Source organism: Lupinus angustifolius, chromosome LG12 (genome assembly GCF_001865875.1).
Source record: "Lupinus angustifolius cultivar Tanjil chromosome LG12, LupAngTanjil_v1.0, whole genome shotgun sequence".
Lineage (NCBI taxonomy): Eukaryota > Viridiplantae > Streptophyta > Magnoliopsida > Fabales > Fabaceae > Lupinus > Lupinus angustifolius.
Genome location: NC_032020.1, coordinates 16,482,455 through 16,504,315, shown reverse-complemented (window position 1 = coordinate 16,504,315; position 21,861 = coordinate 16,482,455). Strand labels below are relative to the sequence as shown.

General features: G+C 31.7%; 3 protein-coding genes and 1 long non-coding RNA gene across 5 annotated transcripts; 2 read left to right on the top strand and 2 right to left on the bottom strand.

Moving 5' to 3' along the window:
- LOC109362889 (probable serine/threonine-protein kinase PBL8) lies at positions 316 to 2,510 on the top strand. Its single transcript, XM_019608958.1, has 5 exons — positions 316 to 907; positions 1,002 to 1,137; positions 1,233 to 1,369; positions 1,459 to 1,582; positions 1,747 to 2,510. The coding sequence occupies exons 1-5, from the start codon at positions 500 to 502 to the stop codon at positions 2,337 to 2,339; spliced, it is 1,398 nt and encodes a 465-aa protein (XP_019464503.1). The 5' UTR covers positions 316 to 499; the 3' UTR covers positions 2,340 to 2,510.
- LOC109362892 lies at positions 1,507 to 20,734 on the bottom strand. Its single transcript, XR_002109455.1, has 3 exons — positions 20,721 to 20,734; positions 15,092 to 15,093; positions 1,507 to 1,590 (listed from the first exon to the last, which is right to left on the bottom strand). It is a non-coding gene; the product is annotated as an uncharacterized LOC109362892 (long non-coding RNA).
- LOC109362890 (guanine nucleotide-binding protein subunit gamma 3-like) lies at positions 5,587 to 10,098 on the bottom strand. Of its 2 annotated transcripts, none has more exons than XM_019608961.1 (5): positions 9,590 to 10,098; positions 6,826 to 6,878; positions 6,620 to 6,664; positions 6,498 to 6,542; positions 5,587 to 6,244 (listed from the first exon to the last, which is right to left on the bottom strand). In XM_019608961.1, the coding sequence occupies exons 1-5, from the start codon at positions 9,734 to 9,736 to the stop codon at positions 5,878 to 5,880; spliced, it is 657 nt and encodes a 218-aa protein (XP_019464506.1). In that variant the 5' UTR covers positions 9,737 to 10,098; the 3' UTR covers positions 5,587 to 5,877. The 2 variants fall into 2 exon arrangements, with proteins under 2 accessions (XP_019464506.1, XP_019464504.1); XM_019608959.1 differs by lacking the exon at positions 9,590 to 10,098 and adding an exon at positions 7,671 to 8,175.
- On the top strand, positions 17,619 to 19,190 carry LOC109362891 (protein LURP-one-related 6-like). The gene is made up of 3 exons (XM_019608962.1): positions 17,619 to 18,074; positions 18,403 to 18,651; positions 18,766 to 19,190. The coding sequence occupies exons 1-3, from the start codon at positions 17,853 to 17,855 to the stop codon at positions 18,907 to 18,909; spliced, it is 615 nt and encodes a 204-aa protein (XP_019464507.1). The 5' UTR covers positions 17,619 to 17,852; the 3' UTR covers positions 18,910 to 19,190.

The following is a 21,861-nucleotide window of genomic DNA, read 5'->3' as shown; positions in this document are numbered from 1 at the left end:
TAGATTAAAATGGCCATTTTCATATTATGAGTTCATTTTGGTTTGTTCTGTAAATGTGAAAACTTTACCTCGTGCTATTTTAGAAAATGAAAGGAAACACTCTCCAAGTTACATTTTCAGATTCCAATTCCAATGTGACATTGAGTGTGTAGTAATGACATTATCACATTAAGGAGGGGTAGTCATGTCATTTTCCTTTAACTGAACATCTTAGACCAAGGCTACTCGGTTTCCCATTGACCAAGTATTTAATTAATTTACTTCAAATTTGGGGTCATCTCATAGATAATATAAATATGCAAGCAAAGTAGAAGAGTTCCATGTAAGCAAAGTAGAGAACTAAAAAGAAGGAATATGAAAAATTCAACACAGAGCTAAGAGAAAAGTTGAATATTTGGAGCCCCCTCAAAGTCTTAAATCCATCACTTCTACCACACTCACACTCTTAATAAGTTAATCTCCAAACTTCCTCAACTATATCTCAATTATCATCACACCAATGACTGTGATGAAAATCACATGGAAATCCATCTTCCCAAGTTGCTATAAGGGTGATGATAATTACCAATCACCAAAGCCCAATAAAGTGGTATCTTCACCTCCAAAAACAACAAAGCCTGATGGTTCTTCAAGCAGGATCTCTGTGACTGATTTGAGTTTTCCAACCAAAACACTTTCAGAGGATCTGTCTATTTCTCTAGCAGGGTCTAACCTGCATGTTTTCACACTTGCTGAACTGAAGATTATAACACAAGGCTTCTCTTCAAGTAACTTTCTAGGAGAAGGAGGGTTTGGACCAGTGCATAAGGGGTTCATTGATGATAATCTTAGACCTGATCTCAAGGCTCAGCCTGTTGCAGTAAAGCTCTTAGATTTGGATGGATCTCAGGGTCATAAAGAGTGGTTGGTGAGTAACATACATTACTTATGAACCAATGTTTAATACTTTAATTATTATGTGTTCTGAGTTTCTGACCCTCTTTTTGTTGTGTTGACTACAGACTGAAGTTGTGTTTCTGGGTCAACTAAGGCATCCACACCTTGTGAATCTGATTGGATATTGCTGTGAAGAGGAACACAGGCTTTTGGTATATGAATATTTACCAAGAAGGAGCTTGGAGAATCAACTTTTTAGAAGTAAGATTCCTTGTCTTAAAGTCCATCACTATCTTATTCTTTTGCTCAAGTTTTGACAGATTAAGTTACCCTTTTTTGGGATGAATCAATTTCAGGATACTCAGGATCATTACCATGGTCAACAAGAATGAAGATAGCTGTTGGAGCTGCAAAGGGTCTAGCCTTTTTACATGAGGCACAGAAGCCAGTCATCTATAGAGATTTCAAAGCTTCAAACATATTGTTAGACTCTGTAAGTATCAATTTATGTGTTTCTAATGTTCCATTTGAATATCCTTCATCAATTATTTTCAACTAAACTCTAGCTATTTATTCCTCCAGGATTACAGTGCAAAACTCTCAGATTTTGGCTTAGCAAAAGATGGCCCTGAAGGAGATAACACCCATGTTTCAACTAGAGTCATGGGCACCCAAGGCTATGCTGCCCCAGAATATGTCATGACAGGTACTTAACTTACTAATATAGTAATTCTAATTAATTACATTTTTGTATCAATAAACAATGAAATATGAATGATATGAAATGATTAACTTGAGTTACAATTCAGTTGTAGGCTTATAGATATAAAATCTCAATCTTGATATTTTTCTTGTATTACTTCCATAAAGGTCATTTGACATCAATGAGTGATGTGTATAGCTTTGGAGTGGTCCTATTGGAGCTACTAACAGGAAGAAGGTCAGTGGAGAAAGGGAGGCCACAAAGAGAGCAGAACCTAGTAGAATGGGCCAGGCCATATTTGAATGATTCAAGGAAACTTAGCAGAATAATGGATCCAAGGCTTGATGGACAATATTCTGATATAGGGGCAAAAAAAGCAGCAGCATTGGCTTATCTATGTCTCAGTCAAAGGCCAAAGAGTAGGCCTACAATGACCACAGTGGTCAAGACTCTAGAGCCACTACAAGATTGTAATGATATTCCAATTGGTCCCTTTGTTTACACAGTTCCAAGTGATAATGGTGAAGGGAATAAAGATGCAAAAGAAAGTGATGCACCTAAGGAGAGGAAGAATGAAAATGGTGGTCACCACCATCACCGGAGTCACCACCACAGCAACGGGCATAGGCATCATCATCCTCTCAGATCACCCAAGACATCAAACTCAAAGTTACAGAATGATATACACCAAAATGGTAGTAGTGGATTTACTTCAGCTGATACTTCCTTTGCATCAGAAGGCCAAGGAACCAAAGTTTAGTGCACACATATTATAATGTACATGCTGAAAGATTGCTCAAAGTCATTAGTACTAGGCTAAGTGTAATTGTTCACGCTTGAGTTTTTTTAATTCTTCAATTACTTTGAATCATGTGTACATTTTGCTCCATGATCAATCAAAAGACTATTTGTATAAGAGAAAAAATATATTCACCGATAAGGTAAGATATTTATACATTGTTACTATATTATTCCTCTGGCAGCGTTTAGTTCACTAGGGCCCAATAGAGTTACTCCCCAGATAGTAGATATTCAAGCCTGATGTTATTGGGCCTGGCGTTAACATATTAGCTGCTTCGTTTAACGCTATTGGCCCATATGGGTTACCTCAGGACCACTTCCAAAACCCATTTCAACCATGTCAGGTATTTATTTTCAGTATTTTCTTTCTCTTCCTCTTAATTGTGGTTTGGATAAAACTTTTCTGAGATTAACAGGTAGGTCATATTTCACTGAATCAATAATGGTCAAAGAATATAAAAGGTTAGCTTTTAATTATAATATATTATAGTAGTGTAGTTAATAGATTGAATAGCCTTGTATTTAGTTTTTGAAGAAATATTTATCTTTAACCATGCCCTTACAGGATCGTTACCCAAAAATTATAGGTGCAAGGTACAAGTATGATATGAATGCTTATCCAATTGATTGTCACATAGGTTGTGGGTATATGTCGGGAAATTTATGTTTGATTATGTGAATTGTGTATGTTTTGGTCATAGGCACGTCCATGTCATGTCCTCACATAAGTGTATTGGATGCATTGCTGAAAGCAACTCATCCAGATTGGAGAGTAATACGATAAAATCTGCACTAATGACAACAACTAATGGAAAATTTACTCGGTTGACCGTAAAATTATGGAAATAGTGTAACTTTTATAAATATAAGTAGTATATTTTTTAGTAAACTTGTGATTCTCATCCACAACTTTACAAGAACTAGTAACTTTGCAGGAACTTGTGACTCACATGCAGGAGTTTCATTTCTCTCTCTCCTCAAGTCTCATGGTTCTCCTCCACGACTCTCATGCCCGTGATCTATCCCAAAAAAATCATGTTTTCATGTCCAAACCAATCAAATAACATAAAAAAAATATTTCTTGTTTTTATAATTTTTTATTTTAAAGCATGTGTTAACTTCCAATTAGATTAGGACACAATGAAACATAAAAAGTGGGATTATGTTACTTAATATATTATATGTTTAACTTTGATGTGACATACTAACATTGGACAAATTGAAACTGTGGTTCTCATCCACCATACTTGAGGAGAGAGAGAAAATAAAATGGAACTCGTGGATGTAAGCCAGTCGTACATATGAGTCACGAATTCATGTAAAGTCGTGAATGAGAGTTACAAGTTCCCATAAAATACACTATTTCCATAATTTTTATAAAAATTACACTATTTCCATAATTTTACCATCAACCCACACCAATTGAGTAAATTTTCCAACAGCTAACACCCATGAGAACACCAATTCTCCTCTCCGTGACCAAATACAACCCATTGTTACACAACTTGATGTGAATTGTTCCAACAGTTTTGATGGCCCAGGCCATTTGAACTACCCATCATTCTCTGTTATGTTAGGAAGGAACAGTGTTGATGTTGATGTTGTTGTTGAGTACACATGTACATTGAGTAGTGATGTAAGACCTCACTTGGATCCACATGATAATTATAAGGTTAATAATTTGATTATTGAGAATAATATTTGTTGAGATGAACAATCACACATCACGAAAGAGATTACTTCATTACCAAAAGATGAGGATACTTTTGGTAGCATCATGTGGAGCAATGAACAACAAGTTAGAGCCCAGTTGCTTTTACATGGACAGATTTATGATGTGGGTTTTCAGTGTCGGTCATTTCAAGCCCAAAAGCGGTTGCCTTGAGTAAAATACAAAAAGGTGCTGCTTCAAGCATGTTGCCATCAACAACATAACATATTTGGTTGCTCAAGTAGAGCCTAAATGGGTGTGTTTTGCAATTGTAAAATCAACATTCCAACTATAATAACTTATATTATTACCGGAATAATATTATTTAAGGGAGAGAAAAGACAAATGTTGCATTGAAAAATGATGTCTTTTACACTTTGGTTGAACCCAATTTTACAAGACAGAATTTCTTATTGTATTACTTAAACAATTCTTTTATGTCACTTGTTAAAAAGCTATATAATTAGGTTGTGCTTGTTAAAAAGTTAGAGGAAGAAAACACATAATTTCAGAAACTACAAACTTAGCTTGGTCCTAAAACAATTGGGAGTGAATAGTCATAACTATAGTCTGCAAGTGGTTGCAGTTGAAGCGATCAAAATTGCACAGATATGGAAAGAGAGCAGGGATAGTTATAGAGTCCTGAACAACCCATGTGAAATTATTGTTATCTTTTTTTCCCATCTGTATCGTACACGCGTGTGCAGTAATCAGGGGAGAGAAGGTATTAGCAAGTTCTACCACAGTACATATCACACACGGTCATTTCTGATATGAGTTAACACTTTATCTGAATTTCTAATTACTGCTCATTTCGAAGTGTCTTATTCCAAACGATTTTGGGCCTGAAGGGCTCCTAATCTGTACCGAATGAAAAGACATTTCCTGTGTCCTGTGCCTCTGCCATGTGTCAGTTACTCAGAACAAAAAGCAGTTCACAGTAATCACTTATTTCCCTGCCTTGCCATTCTATTATTTTACCTCACCCACCATAACTTTTCCCCATTTTCCATATTTTGTATACCTCTTATTTTTTATTAGGGATCCATTCAATGATATAAAGTTTGGGACAGAATAAATAATAATCAATTAACATGTATTAAAATACTTTGAATAAAGTGAATAATATACATTTCTTATAAACAAAATCACTTGAAGAAATTTTGTTAACATTCTTGTAGGATACCATAGGGAGAAAAACTATAACGGTAATGATATTTATTTACATTTTTTTGCATACATTCCTTTTTACACTTTATCTTTATTTCTATTTCTCCCTTTGTTTCTTATCCCATCACAAATCAAATCTTTTACATCACTTTCTATATCTCTGTTTCCCTAGGTATTGTGGGATAAACGTTACCCAAAAAATAATAAGACCAAAAGCTAGTAACAACACACACTCTTGTTATGTGTTCATAATCATGGTCTTTAAAATGAAACAATATCAGTCATATTTCCTTCTACAGTAAACAAATGGAACAAATGAATAAACTGATTAAACCATGGATCCACACTAAATGGCCAATTTATACTGTTGTGTTTTTCATTATCACTTGTACTATTGTAGATTGTGAACAGCTTAGGATCAAACTCATCTGACCCACAATTACAAATAGGAGATATTACATTTGCTTGAAGAATATCCATACAGGGCAAAATCTAACTTAGAACATTTATAAATCTATATTTCCAAAATTTATACTCTAGCTTATTATAAATGCAATTACAAAGAAAAGAGTTTGAAGCTTTTTTCTTTTGCCTTTTGGAAAGAGAATATAATACACTAGCAACATAACCAGCAAGGATTCCAACATGACTTTCTACAACAGCAGCATGGCCATACCTTTGGACAGGTTGGTAAAGAGCAAGTGCAAGAGCATTTGCAAGTGCAATAAGAAGAGCAAGATGGACACTTGAATTTGCAACAACTTGAGGGTATACAACAATTTCTTAAACAACAACTCCCTTTACAGCAATGTGATTTAGGACAAGAGAAACAACAGTTCCACTTTGGTAAGGAGCAGTTGATGGATGGAAGACAAGTGCAATTGCATGGTTTGCACTCACAACAACATGGCAATTTTAGTTGTACAGATACCCCATCACAGCAGCAACAGCAGATCCAAGAGAAGTTAAAACAAGGCATAGCACTGCACAATGAAGTTACACATAAATCACGTGTTATCGAATAACGGTTACTATGATACAAATTGCTGCTTCAGTAAATGAAATTAAACCAGCTTATGAAGCATTCAGATTACAGATATATAGTGGAACCAGAGCTACTTCCAAAAATTGATACGTGTAATGTATTTGCTGTTTACATAAACCTCCAATTGAAGAATCACTACTGAACAATAAATTGGTATAGACACATCAAGCAACAAGATAAAGAAGTTGTACCAGAGCCATTTCAAGAAACGACATGACCGGCGATTCTTCTTGTTTCTGCTTGTAAAAGAAAGGCATAAGTATTATGAAATCTTTTAAACTAACAAATGAAGATTGATAACAACAATTCTTACGAGGGTAGCAAAGGATCAGAGGTTGCCATCACAAAATCAGCCGTCCTGTAATATGGTTGCATTGAATCAGCAAAATAGATTTACTAGCACCTAAGAACAAAAAAAGCAAACTAGATTTGGCTAGCAACAATAATTAAAACATTTGAAGGAAACTCCTTTGTTTCAAAATATAAATGATATATAAGAAACTATAATAATAAACATACTCTTTAATGCATCTTGAAGCTGGTTGAAGCCCTTCAACAGATTTTAATTCTTCCTGATAGATGCAAAATTGTCAGTTAATTTGGTTTTAACACCAAAAGAGACCGGATACGAGGTGTTTAAAACTTTAACTCTGTTGAAACTTGTTGTCAAGCATCCCATAAATCCAAATTGATAGGTTTGACTGTAGTATCATGTTGTTGATTCACTAACACACCCCATCTAATTACTAAGACGAGAACAGAAAAATGTGAGATTATTAGACCCTTAGATAAATTAGAAAAAAAATATTACACAACCTAAGTTACTAAAAGTACAAAACCAATTATTTCCAACTATATTATAGTTTTGAAACAGGACAGTGAGTTCTTCCAAATGAAAATATCATTTTTTTTTAATTTCTAGGCTACCTCCTTACATTCACCACTGTAATTGCGTAAATTATTGGTCAACTTTTAAGAAGAAGGTCAATAGAAGAAAGAGGTTATCGGTAGGTTGAAAATTTTAAAAAAAAATTGACAAAATTGTGAAGCATCATAGATTGAAGGTATTATAACTTTAAAGGCTATTTCTACTTATGAATCACAAAAGAAATCACTCATTACTCTTTTTCAACTCAGTAGAGTATTGATCCTGAAACGTGATGTCCAAAGCATTTAGAAATTTCCCAAATTGATGTCTGTGATTCAGTAAAATAAAATGGAACTCTAACATTTTGGCATTCCCTCCATTTTGAAAACAACCCAACATTAAAAGACTTAAACTTTGAGTTATTTAGCTACGAATTTACAGAAGGGTATATGAATGTGAGAGAAGCAGAGTTTAGAAGTTGAAAGTTGTAACCGACCTGAAGAAAGCTGATTTCTCTCTCTAACATATGAATTCTGGCCATCTCACGTCGCTTCCCATACAAATCAGGATACTCCGGTGGTGACTTTGGTGAAGGAGGTGGAAGTGAAGGAATCGAAGAAGAACGCACCATTGGAGTGGCCATTAAAGTTTCTCACTTTAAGAAAAAAAGAAAGAGAGAGAAAATGGAGAAGGTAAGAGTTAAAAAAGAGAGAGAGTAAGAAATGAGAAATGGGATTAACTTTAATAGCTAGTAGTAGTTGTACTTTGTTGAAGGAAATGAAGAAGTGGAGTGAGGAAGAAAATGGTAGAGGGGCACAAGTAACAGTAATGGTAAGTGACAATGAAGAAGCGGCAAATGAGGTTAGGTGTGAATAACATGCGAAAAAGACTGTGGCAGAGGCAGTAAATAGGGTCTCTGACAAGGGATAGTTAAGAAACACCCAGAACTAGCACAAATTTTATTTATAAAGTTAATAAAGAAATCAACATTGAAGGTGTTGGAGTTGTTGAACTTGAATGAAAAGAAAAGTTAGTGAAAAGAGTTATAATGAGGGTAAAAAGAGGGTCATTATTAATGTTTTTGTGCATGGAAATAATAGCGGTAAAGAAGGGATTGGGTATTTAATTATAAATAGTAAAGACGGCTGAGAGAAAGCCTGCAACTGCAAGTGTGTGTACGATTGAGATTTGAAATTTGAGAAGGAAAAGCTTGTTGATAATAAGAGTTTAATGTAGTGTAAAAATTGTAGTGTAGAAAATAGAGTGTAAAAAATGTAGTGTAATATGTGATGTAATGTAGTGTATTTATTTTGATTGATATTCTGAAGAAGCAGAGAAGTGTGGGCTATGGGTTGCAGAGAGGAAGCGAAAAGCACGATGGGAATACCTCAGACCGCACGTGACCGCTGTGTACGAAACTGGAGAATTTAAATTTTTATGTTAAGGCCAGTTCCACTAATTTCACTCACTTAACAACACACTCCTAAAACGGTCGTTTCATTGCCAGAATATATTATTATCACTACTTTTTTAAAGTTACTAGAGACAGGTTTGTTTTGATCTTTGAAAAATCAAAAATAAATAAATGTTCACGGTGGTTTTGGCCAACTTTGTAAATAGTAGATAATAGATGCAAAATTGTCAGTTAATTTGGTTTTAACACCAAAAGAGACCGGATACGAGGTGTTTAAAACTTTAACTCTGTTGAAACTTGTTGTCAAGCATCCCATAAATCCAAATTGATAGGTTTGACTGTAGTATCATGTTGTTGATTCACTAACACACCCCATCTAATTACTAAGACGAGAACAGAAAAATGTGAGATTATTAGACCCTTAGATAAATTAGAAAAAAAATATTACACAACCTAAGTTACTAAAAGTACAAAACCAATTATTTCCAACTATATTATAGTTTTGAAACAGGACAGTGAGTTCTTCCAAATGAAAATATCATTTTTTTTTAATTTCTAGGCTACCTCCTTACATTCACCACTGTAATTGCGTAAATTATTGGTCAACTTTTAAGAAGAAGGTCAATAGAAGAAAGAGGTTATCGGTAGGTTGAAAATTTTAAAAAAAAATTGACAAAATTGTGAAGCATCATAGATTGAAGGTATTATAACTTTAAAGGCTATTTCTACTTATGAATCACAAAAGAAATCACTCATTACTCTTTTTCAACTCAGTAGAGTATTGATCCTGAAACGTGATGTCCAAAGCATTTAGAAATTTCCCAAATTGATGTCTGTGATTCAGTAAAATAAAATGGAACTCTAACATTTTGGCATTCCCTCCATTTTGAAAACAACCCAACATTAAAAGACTTAAACTTTGAGTTATTTAGCTACGAATTTACAGAAGGGTATATGAATGTGAGAGAAGCAGAGTTTAGAAGTTGAAAGTTGTAACCGACCTGAAGAAAGCTGATTTCTCTCTCTAACATATGAATTCTGGCCATCTCACGTCGCTTCCCATACAAATCAGGATACTCCGGTGGTGACTTTGGTGAAGGAGGTGGAAGTGAAGGAATCGAAGAAGAACGCACCATTGGAGTGGCCATTAAAGTTTCTCACTTTAAGAAAAAAAGAAAGAGAGAGAAAATGGAGAAGGTAAGAGTTAAAAAAGAGAGAGAGTAAGAAATGAGAAATGGGATTAACTTTAATAGCTAGTAGTAGTTGTACTTTGTTGAAGGAAATGAAGAAGTGGAGTGAGGAAGAAAATGGTAGAGGGGCACAAGTAACAGTAATGGTAAGTGACAATGAAGAAGCGGCAAATGAGGTTAGGTGTGAATAACATGCGAAAAAGACTGTGGCAGAGGCAGTAAATAGGGTCTCTGACAAGGGATAGTTAAGAAACACCCAGAACTAGCACAAATTTTATTTATAAAGTTAATAAAGAAATCAACATTGAAGGTGTTGGAGTTGTTGAACTTGAATGAAAAGAAAAGTTAGTGAAAAGAGTTATAATGAGGGTAAAAAGAGGGTCATTATTAATGTTTTTGTGCATGGAAATAATAGCGGTAAAGAAGGGATTGGGTATTTAATTATAAATAGTAAAGACGGCTGAGAGAAAGCCTGCAACTGCAAGTGTGTGTACGATTGAGATTTGAAATTTGAGAAGGAAAAGCTTGTTGATAATAAGAGTTTAATGTAGTGTAAAAATTGTAGTGTAGAAAATAGAGTGTAAAAAATGTAGTGTAATATGTGATGTAATGTAGTGTATTTATTTTGATTGATATTCTGAAGAAGCAGAGAAGTGTGGGCTATGGGTTGCAGAGAGGAAGCGAAAAGCACGATGGGAATACCTCAGACCGCACGTGACCGCTGTGTACGAAACTGGAGAATTTAAATTTTTATGTTAAGGCCAGTTCCACTAATTTCACTCACTTAACAACACACTCCTAAAACGGTCGTTTCATTGCCAGAATATATTATTATCACTACTTTTTTAAAGTTACTAGAGACAGGTTTGTTTTGATCTTTGAAAAATCAAAAATAAATAAATGTTCACGGTGGTTTTGGCCAACTTTGTAAATAGTAGATAGAAGATGATATGTAATTATGATTTTACGGTAATTTATTATGTATTCATATGTAAATTAAACAAAGTTATTCTATCATAATTTCAATTTCAAAAAAATAGATAAGATTTTAAATATTTGAATAGTAATTGACCAATTTAGATCCGTTTCTCTTCTCCTTAAAAATAAGTGGCTTTTTTTTAAGAAGAAAAACATAAAAATTGAAGAGCTTAAAAAAAGTCAATATGATAAGTTTCTCCTTTTAGTTTTACCATTTGGATGAATATCAAATGTCATGATTTATGTCTTATTTAATCTTTAGAACCTCTTAGAGTCTTATATAATAAGTAATCTCTTAAATGTGATAAATCGATGGACTTGAATTTGAATGCTAATAAATGAATAAAAAGTCATTCATCAATTCATATAAATTCATTTTAACTATATTTTAAGTTATCAGATTCATCAATATCAAAACTTAATAAATGAATTTCAATTTGTCTATGAATTCATTTTCATGGATTTGGATAGATAAATATCCAATTCATTACATTTTTTATTAAAATTAAAACACTAACGAAGAAAATCATTATTATAAAAACTACTATATCAACAAAACATATTTTAAAAACACTTTTAAAATTCATTATTTTGTAAATATGATTTTTTTTAAAGTTATTTTTTGAACTTTTAGAAATAATTTTTTTCTCAATATTCTACAAGTAATGACCTTTAATGTTCTATGTATAAAGTTTTTAACAAATACATATCTAAACACTATGAGTGTAAAGATATATACATAATTATTATATCGTCCACCATTCATTTGTATTACTTTTTTTGAAGAGTCAATGGTGATATAATATTAATGGTGGATAATACAGTGACAGTGTATAAAACTCATACAATATTAGTGTATACATTTAGTTTCTCAAATTTATACATGTTACGTACTTAAGAATGAACTTTTAATATTATCTACATACATATGTCCTATAATTGTTATCAATTCAATAAAATATTGAAAGTGAGAGTGAGAATTATGAATAAATTTAATTTTCCTAAATATTAAATGAAATTGAAAAACAAAGAACAACATTTTTGAATTTTTGTTTTTTGGATGAATTGAGTATCAATTTAAATAAATATATCAATTGGACATAATGAATGAATTTAAATTCATCAATTATTAACGTTATTCATTGAATTATATTCATTAACTCTAACGAACGGAAATATTTAGGAAACCACAAGTACTATTATCACTATCCATCTTACACCATCCACAAGACCTCTACTACCATTTCCTCATTGAAACCACAAGTACGACTATCATGGCAAAACATGCAAAACCCATATGCCTGAATGTATAGCCTGTAAAATTTTGTGGATAGAGCATATCAATTTTATCCATTAGTCCATTTAGTTATGTTATGTCTACAAATATTTTTATTGGGCAATGCAGGCGGCCTGCAAGCATGACATAAAATGAAAAAAATAAGAAAATTTTAAATAAAATTATAATACAATATAATTTAATGCCTCAAAAAATCATGATGTTATATGGTTTGTTCAATTTCATATAGAACATCAAAGTATTTTTTAAAATAATTCTCTTCAACTACTTTATTTATTATTTTTAAATTTATTGTATGACTTTTTTAATTTTGTTATTATGTATCAATGTTTGCGGACTACTCGTTAGCACATTTCAGAATAGTGAGGGTATATAAATTTTGTCCGTTAAGACAATATGAGTATATTCTCGCCCGCTTAAATTTTGCGGACACGAACAAAACGGACTAGACGACCTGTTTTATCATCTCTAATCACAGTAGCCATTATCACCTTCATATCGTCATGTTATTATGATCGCAACACCATCTATATTGTAGCCACTATCATCATTATTGAGGTTGTAACTAAGGCGACCACTACTGCATAATGTAAGCACAAACCATCAACGCATTCATTAAAGAGAGAATGTGCACATGTTTAGCGAACTTGCATTTATTGCTATGGCTAAAGAAAGAGATAGATACTAAACAATATCTGTTTTACAATGTGATTTTGCTAAAGAAATTTGGCGCAAGATTTATCCAAGGTTAGGTAAATCAGATGAAATATTTTTACTAATATATATAAACAACTAGAAGTTCAACCATAAGTTGGAATGAAGGTTAATTAGGAATGTTTAAATCCATCCAGGTCAACCAAATTTCAAATTAAAAATAACCAAAAGTCTAATTTAATTATGTTTGATTTGCTTTTTTATAATCAATGAAACGGAAGTGCATTGGAGAATCTCAGAAAGATGATTATGCTGGTTTACGTGGAGATGAAGCAAGGCAATGTGTAATTGATTTTCTAGTTACATAGGGACAATAACCAACTTTCTGGCAACGTTTATGATGTTTAAGCATGCATGAGTTCATGATGGTTTGTGGTGGCATAAGGAATCTGGTTTGCCACTATTTCTTTCACTAACATTGACCAGTTAATTAAGGATGAAGTTTCTTCATCACAATTCACAAGTATACATTTTGGCATTTTTGCTTGTGTGATAGAAATATGAAAACAATTTTTCAATAATTATTGATGGACCGTGCAGCTTATATAGCAAAATCTTTTTTTCTTCTTCACATTCTGCATATATGTTTCTTGGATTTTGCCACATGAAGGATAATACACATATACTTGTTCAGTTACTTGAATAACATGTCCTAAACCCATTTTAAGGGATTGGTTGAGAAAATAACTTCTTTCCAATTTAGCTGATGCACTCTCTGTAGCCGTGGAGTATTTTCTTGTCTTAAGTTCTAACATTTTCTGTTAAATAATAAGAAGTTCACTTCTCTTATGGCTATAAATAGTGCTCTATCATTTGTATTAAAATAATGTCCAAAAGTTAAGAAATTAATAAATATTCTAATTTTATTGAAAGTGGAGCACATATCTTCTCAAGAAGTATTAGTCCCTCTAATTATGATTATTAAAAAAATACTTAATTATTAAAATTTCAAATTAAATATATCTTTTTCTAACTAATTATAGTAAGTAATGGAGTGACACATTTTTTTTGATATCATATATGTTCCATGTTGATATAGACTTATTTATTTTTTAAAATATAATAAAAAATAGAATTAACTAATAAAAATGATTGTTTTTTATTTAATGAAGATAGATTAGATTTTTTTTTACCGAATCCTAAATTTATAAAAAACATGGAGAAAATAATTATTATGAGTTATTCATCTCAAACATAATTTATGTTTAATATAATAAATATAAATGATTAAATATAATAAAATTTTGAGATTATTATACTTAACTAATAAAGAAATTGATCTAAATTATACCTAGTCTAATATACAAACTGTATATTTGAGTGGCATTTCCCACAATGATTATATACAAATAAGGGGAAAATATCTTGGAATTTTTTTTTTGAAGTACATTTTAAGGGATTATTATTATTATATTTTGAAATTTGAATAATGGGGAAGGCCCACACTCGTAAAGGGAAGTGGTGCAAAATACGAGGTGTGAGTGGGCCTACTAGGCCAGTTCTCCTTGTATCCAAACCGATTTAGACATTGGTATAGCGGTTCACTAATTAAATTGAATACCGATAAAATTAAATATACATATATAATATATTAACGTTAATTTTGAAATATCAATAAAAAAATAAATATTTTTTTATTTTCATTAAAAAATTAATTTTAAATAAAAATTGGCTGGTATGGCCGGTACGATTCAATTGAAAGTCAACCTGTATGACCGTTTTTACCGGTGTTGGCTGGTATAATTACATGACCGGTATATTGTATCATATCGGTATAGAGACCGGTTCACCGGTTGAACTAGCCATCACATACTGATTTTTAAAACACTAAGACCTGAAGTACTTCCTATGGAATGGGGATCAGTTGTCTCACTTTTGTGTCACATTGCATCTCAATCCAATGTAAAATTAACATATACATGAAGAAAAAAAATACATAAAATGACATGTTAATATTATTTTGTGAGATATGATTGACTTGTTACATGATGACGTAAAATTTTAGAGAGCGAGGATTATGGTTCTTTCCTATGGATTTAGGATCCTCTCTAGAGACTAGAGAGACAAATGATCATTTTAAACTTATACATAAGAATAAAAATGTCATTTTACACTTATACATAAAAAAAGTTATCATTTTATTTTATCTTAAGATAAAAGTGTTAAATTATATTATACTTTTATTCTTATTTTGAGTGTACTTATGTGTTTGTTAATAAAGATGATCTTAACTTCTTACGTGTGGCAAAATGTTAGAATTTAATGTGAAAATGATAATTATAAAACTTTTTCAATTTTTTTCTTCATCCAACGGTGAGGTGAACTTCTTTTGAAATGAAGGACTACCCACAATGTGCCACGTGCGACACTACCATTTTTATTTGAATCTATACTTTAAGATAATTTAGTGAGACCTTTGTAAATAATATTGATAAAATTATGATGTAGATTTATTAATTGAGATTCGTCATATTCATATTCAAGTAGAAGTACAAGTACAAGGATGAGGATTTGACGAGCGATTGTAACGTTTAATCGGTCATATACCAGCACCAATTTACAGATAATTATGCAGGTAATGAGTATCTCTATTATCTGGTACTCAATTAGTTTTCAAATTTGATTATTATTTATATATTTTTAATAATTATTATTGCATATATTTGTTTGTGAGAATTTTTAACGGTTACCCACAACTACAAGTGTTTTAGACATCCATATATTTAATGTAAGTTATAGATCATAAAAAAATCACCTTATTTTCTAAATTTTTATTTTTATTTTCTTCAAAATTTCTCCCCTTTTTTCTTTCTAAAATCAAATAGAGCGTAAATGTGAATAAGACGTGAATATATCTATCAAATGACCCAAAAATATCATTATTCAATTTATTATCATCCAAATTAAAATCACCTCTTTTGTTTTCTTAATTAATGTCCCAAACTTATCACTTATATTTTTGATAAATAGTTACTTAGTGATAAAAGTAAGATAAAAAATGTATGTGTTAACAGTGTAAAATTTTTATACATTGTCAGTTCATTATCCATTATTTATATCTAATTATATTAATTCTTCAAAAAAATAATATAAATGAATGATGAGTATAAATCACACTTATATTAAATAATTATTACACTTTAAAAAGTAAATAGGGGGACAATGTAAGTATATCTGTTTTTCTCAACTTTGTTATGCATTCCCAAAATAGTGGGAAAGGGTTCACCTGATAACAGAAACTCACGTCACTTGTGGGGTGGATTTGAGACTAACGAAATGAACTAGTACTAATATGGATAAGATAAGAAGACATGGTAGATAATTTCTAGCTCAATGCATTGAATTAGTTAGTATATCGGTGGTCATTAAAGTTTTTGATGGATTTGAGGAACTGACAAATTGACAATACATAAATTCCCCTAATGTTTTAACTTTTAACCCCTTTACTACACTAAGGCCAGTTGGAATCTTTGGCTCGCTGCTACCGACACAGATCACTTTGTAACTATTCCTATCCCATTTTCCTATCTCGGTACAATGAAAAAGTGACACTTCATTGAATAGAAAAATTCTAAAAATATAAAATAACATATTTACATTACTTAGAGAAATCTTATTGACTAAGGATATGAAGACATACTAATTTTAAGATATTTCATCTGCTACATTCTTATCTCATTGCCTTTTTTGAAGTGGTACCAAAAACTCAACATTACATATTTAGAAAACAAAAGGGTAGAACTCATTAGAGGGATAATAGAGGAGTTGGCTTTCATTTCATGGTTTGCCTTCACGATGGGTACCATTTGTCTCCAACGGTGTTCCATTTACTTTCTCAAGTCATTTAATCATATATTAACATGAATAAAATAAAAAATTTAAAAAGAAAACGTAATACAAAGTAACACTATAATTGGTTTGGGATAGAATGAGACACTCTCTTTGAGACAAATGATACGTATCTTGCCTTCCACTGCTGCTGTTATGTTCTGCATAGTGATCTTTGTTAAGGACTTTCTGATCAACGATAGTATCACAAGACTAGAGTGCAATTGTGAAGACTTACAATTAATGTAATATAAGTTGAAAAGGAATCACGTTATCAACAGTGGCACTTATATATATGGAGCATGTCATTGTAGAATTCTCCTTATTAGCTCTACCGAATAATTTCAAAAGCATGCAATCACTTTTTTTGAAAACCATGAGCAAACTTCATGCTTTTGTCTACCCAACTTGGACGAATGAGAGGTCCAGGTTTGATCTTTTACTACAAAGTCACCAATGGAATCCCATATAGGAAGCTTCCTACCTATGCTGAAATCCGAGTTAGGATACTTTCTATAATGGAGAGGCAAGTGAATACTTTTACACTTAATAGATAAGGGTAAAATTGTCATATCCTTATATCTTAAGAGTAAAAATGTTAAATCATATTACATTTTTATCTTATTTTAGGTGTACTTGCCGCTCAATTAATATAAAGGATCCCATCTCGCGAAATCCTTAGGCACATGCACATCAACCTGTGCTTATTAAATAGAGGTACGTGAATAAATGCATACAAACAAGATATTTATATATGGTTCTTGTTAATAAGTGAATTTAACTACAGGAATCAAGGAAAACATTTGTATCGAAAAATAGTTTGATATCCACTATACTAAGAATTCAAAAAATTGAACTAACATATTAGATAATTGAATCATTAAATATATATGATGTCACTTCACAAAACTCATTTGAATTGATTAATTACGTGTTGAAATGGATTAGTTTTAGACTAACAGTTAAAGATATGTGTGCACGGAAAAATTAAAAAATTGTAAATGGTAGCATTTATCCATAAATAAAGCCAAACTTCCACTCTTCCACAAGCAACCTCAATCAAATGGTATGATTCTTCCATCTCTCACGCCAAAACTTGCCGAACCCATAAACACAAACAAAAGAAGTCAAGTCAGATAAGAGAGAAAACCTTTTTTCTTTTAATATATTGTTTCCCCCTCTTGTCTATGCTTAAACGCTATATAAAACAGATTGGTCTAAGAAATCATTCAATTGGAGGAGAGTGCAAAAACAAACATGATGATGCCTATCATTAGCAAAATATATTGTTTATCTTCTGAAAAGGTGCTTGTTGTAAGGAGGAGGCCACATGTGGTGAATGGAGGGGGTTTTGTGGTCACAGATTATGGTAGCCAGAGGGTTGTGTTTAGGGTCGATGGTTGTGGGGTTCTTGGCACAAAGGGAGAGTTGATGCTAAGAGATGGCGATGGAGACCCTTTGCTTCTATTGCGTAGAAAGGTATATAGAATTTTGTTAAATATATCTTTGAAAATTTTGCACCTTCACCAGGATTTACATGCATGAGAATCAGCTGCTTAAGTAATGAGTTTTATATTATATGTACTATATAAATGATCGGAATTTCTTGTTGATGATCAAAACCAGTACACCACCTTTAATTTGTTAACTTATGTACTTTTGAATTATATGGAAAATAATAGAAGAGAAGATAAAGTAAGTGTTGCAAATAATGTTCAAATAACGTACATGCTTCATATGAACCCTATGAGATAAGACATGCAAAATTTGTAACCTGAGATTATCTTAATATTTTCAAAATTTTCAGGGAGGCATGGTTGAGGCCCTGAGCATTCACAAGAAGTGGAAAGGTTATAGTTTAGAGTATGAAGGATTACAGAACCTTGTTTTCACTTTAAAAGAAGCTAATAATTATTGTTTGGCTAAGAACAGTGAAATCAGAATTTCCACTCATCCAAGGACCATTAGTAACAAAGGTTGGGACTTTGAGATCAGTGGATATTTCCCAGATAAGTCTTGCAGCATAGTTGACTCTATAGGCAACGTGGTAGCTCAGGTATGTAATTTTGAACTTAACTTTGCCAAATTCTTCTGTAAGTAATTATAGCAAGATCACATGAAAGCAGTAAGTTGTTACATTAATGTGTGGGATGGTCTATTTATTATACAGGTTGGGATGAAGAAGGAAGTGGAACAAGTGATGGAAAGCAAGGATCTTTACCATGTTGTGGTGAACCCTGGAATGGATCAAGCTTTTGTTATTGGAATTATCGCCATCCTTGATTATATTTATGGCGAATCTACCACCTGCTAGAGCTTAAAACTCGGCTTCTCTGAATTTCTCAAAATTTTCTGCCTTGTAGAATTACTATTTCATCTCCAATCACAAATATATGAAGCCTGCGGCTAAATGGGCATTGAAGATATTTTAAGAAGATGATAATCATTGACTAGTATATTAAAGAATGCCTTGTAAATACTATTATGTCAAGGAAATATGGATATTACTTTGCTTATGTTGAACGCGCCTTGTTCATAAATTGGACTTGTATTATATTGTTATAAAGATCGATGTGACGGTTGGTTATTTAGTTATTGTCAGTGTTAATTCTTTACAGATTGATCTCGAATCTCTGTGTAAAGATGGGATTGGTTTATCATTGCTGATAGCTGAAAGTTTGAAAGTAAGTAAAGAAAAGCTTATTTGAATAAAGTAATCACGGATTTGACAAATTTAGTATGAACACTGCTAAAGAGTTTGTAACTTCAAGCAAATACTTATTTTGATCCAAGTGGTATATTTTCCCATCACTAATTTCTTGTTGAGTGAAAACATTTTGTTTTTAATATATTTATTGTCTAATTATCCCACACGGTGTTTCTAATTCAAAAGATTCTCTATATACATATTAAAAGTCGTTGTACAAATAGTGTTCCTCTTAATAATTACAAAGAGAAAAGAAAGAAGGCATTCTCTTCGCAAGTAAATATGCTTCAAACATAGAAAAAGTAGGGAATTTTCACCTAACTAGACAAAGAAAGACTTGAGAGCCAGTAGTTATTATGCTTCCTTCAATTCGAAGACCAGCCATGCAGCCATGCATTATCTACTTAATCAATCAATCTATATATGGTATTCATCATTTGTTGGGATACAGATAAAACCAGCATGTGTGGATAATGTTAAAAACAAAATTTTATATTTATGTAATGAAAAGTAACATTGTTCCTCCCTTTAAAATTTGGTGCTCATTTTGATTTTATAATGAAAAGTAAAGTACTAAAAAGCCAAAACTTTCATCAAGCTATTAGATTCTTTGGTCCCTAAGAATAGGATGGGATCACCTCTCACTCCCCTTATATTAAGACATGTGAAATTAATATATTATTTTAATAAATTAAAAATAAAATGATATGTTATTTTTGACTTGTTGGTAAACATTGATTCAGGACATGAGACACAAGTTTTTAAGGGGTTCTGGTAAGAATAACCAGAACTGCCAGGTTCTTGCTCCTTATCTATGTCTCATGTTATGCACCCGTTGGAAGCATGATTTGAAGGTTTCAGAAATGATTAAAATTGTACAAAACTGTCATTTTTACGGTTGTGGTTAATAGGAAAAAAACAAAATGGACGAGGAAGTTGGTACAGAGAGAAACTCGTGTGTTATGCATTATGCTGATGTTGCATCCTAAACAAGTCACATGCTTCGACCAACATCATTAGAGAAACCGCAAAGTAAGCAATCAAGAACAGTTATGAAATTCTTGGGCTTGCAGTGATTAATGATGACTCTTCTGTATGTTTATAGATCTTTGTGGTCAATGTGGGGTCACAAATCACGTAAAAAAATCCATGAACGATGATGGTTCGCACGACTAGTTCCTGTTCAATAGGAAAGTGACAAGTAGAAAATTGGGGAGAAAATCTTGTGCTCCTAAAAGGCTCAGCTTTATTGGATTAAATTGGTCATTTTCTTTGAGGATTGACTTGCACAAAGAATAGAAATTGTTTTCATGAGCACTATATGAGGGGGTTAGGTAAACTCCCTTTTAAACAAAAGTTCATTATGGAAATTATTTGGGTTACCCATGAAATGATGAATTCCATTGAAAAAAATTAACAATTTACTAGTGTGATGACTGAGAAATTGGGCTAACTATGCTGCTATAACACCATGATATGTTTAACATTACAAATTGGAGATAAAATTTGAAGACTCTCCAATAATGAACAGATAAATATATTCAAAACAAGACGAAAAAATAATATGAATTAACACTTTTATCTTTAAAATATAACAAGATTACATTTTTATTATGAAATATAAATACAAAAGTAATAAATTGTCTCTTGGAGAGGACCTTTTCTCCCTTTTGTTTAGGCTTTAAATATTTAGTAAAACTAGGCTTAAAAATTAAGAATGTATCAAAGTTGTGATACTAAAACGGAAAGTGAGAGTTATAACTGCAAAATGTGAAACTACTTCTAATACCAACTTCAAAATTTCAAAAACTACAATTTATACCATCTTATTTTTTCTTTCACCAAATTGTTTTACAAGATTTTAATAAACTACATTCTATCAACTACAATATAAGATAATGTTTTCAAAATGCACTTGTCCTATTCTACTTGAAGGTTACTAATTCCAACTAGGTGCAAAATATCTGGCAAAGGCCACGGTGCATGCCATGTGGCACCACTCTGCAATCTGTTCCGGAACAAAAAGAATAAATTCTTGTCCTTGTATCCGATGGATATGATATTCGAACCATTATGAAACTCATTTCAATGGTTCTTTGCTTCTAACAATGGCTTCCCTCTTTTACTTTTGTATCATCAAATTATATTAAATAATGAAAATGATAATAATCCTTATGTTACGAGTATTTCTTAAGATCATCTCCATTAATTAAGAAACAAATACATAATTTTACACTTATTTTATAGTAGTAAAAATATAATTTTATTATAATAAAAAAGATAAATATACCATTGGAAATTGCATTTTCCTTTATTTTTTGAAGCATAATGAAGAGGATCTTAACTCTACTTCAAGCGTGCCACTTATGTACATAAATTGTCTTTCAAGAATTTTAAAATTAAATATATCTATAGTGAATTTTAAAATATATTATTGTATCAATTACAATTTATTTATATTATTTTTTATGAAAATCAATTATAATTAATTATAAACAATAAATAACATAATAATAATAATAATAATAATAATAATAATAATAATATATAAAATTCATA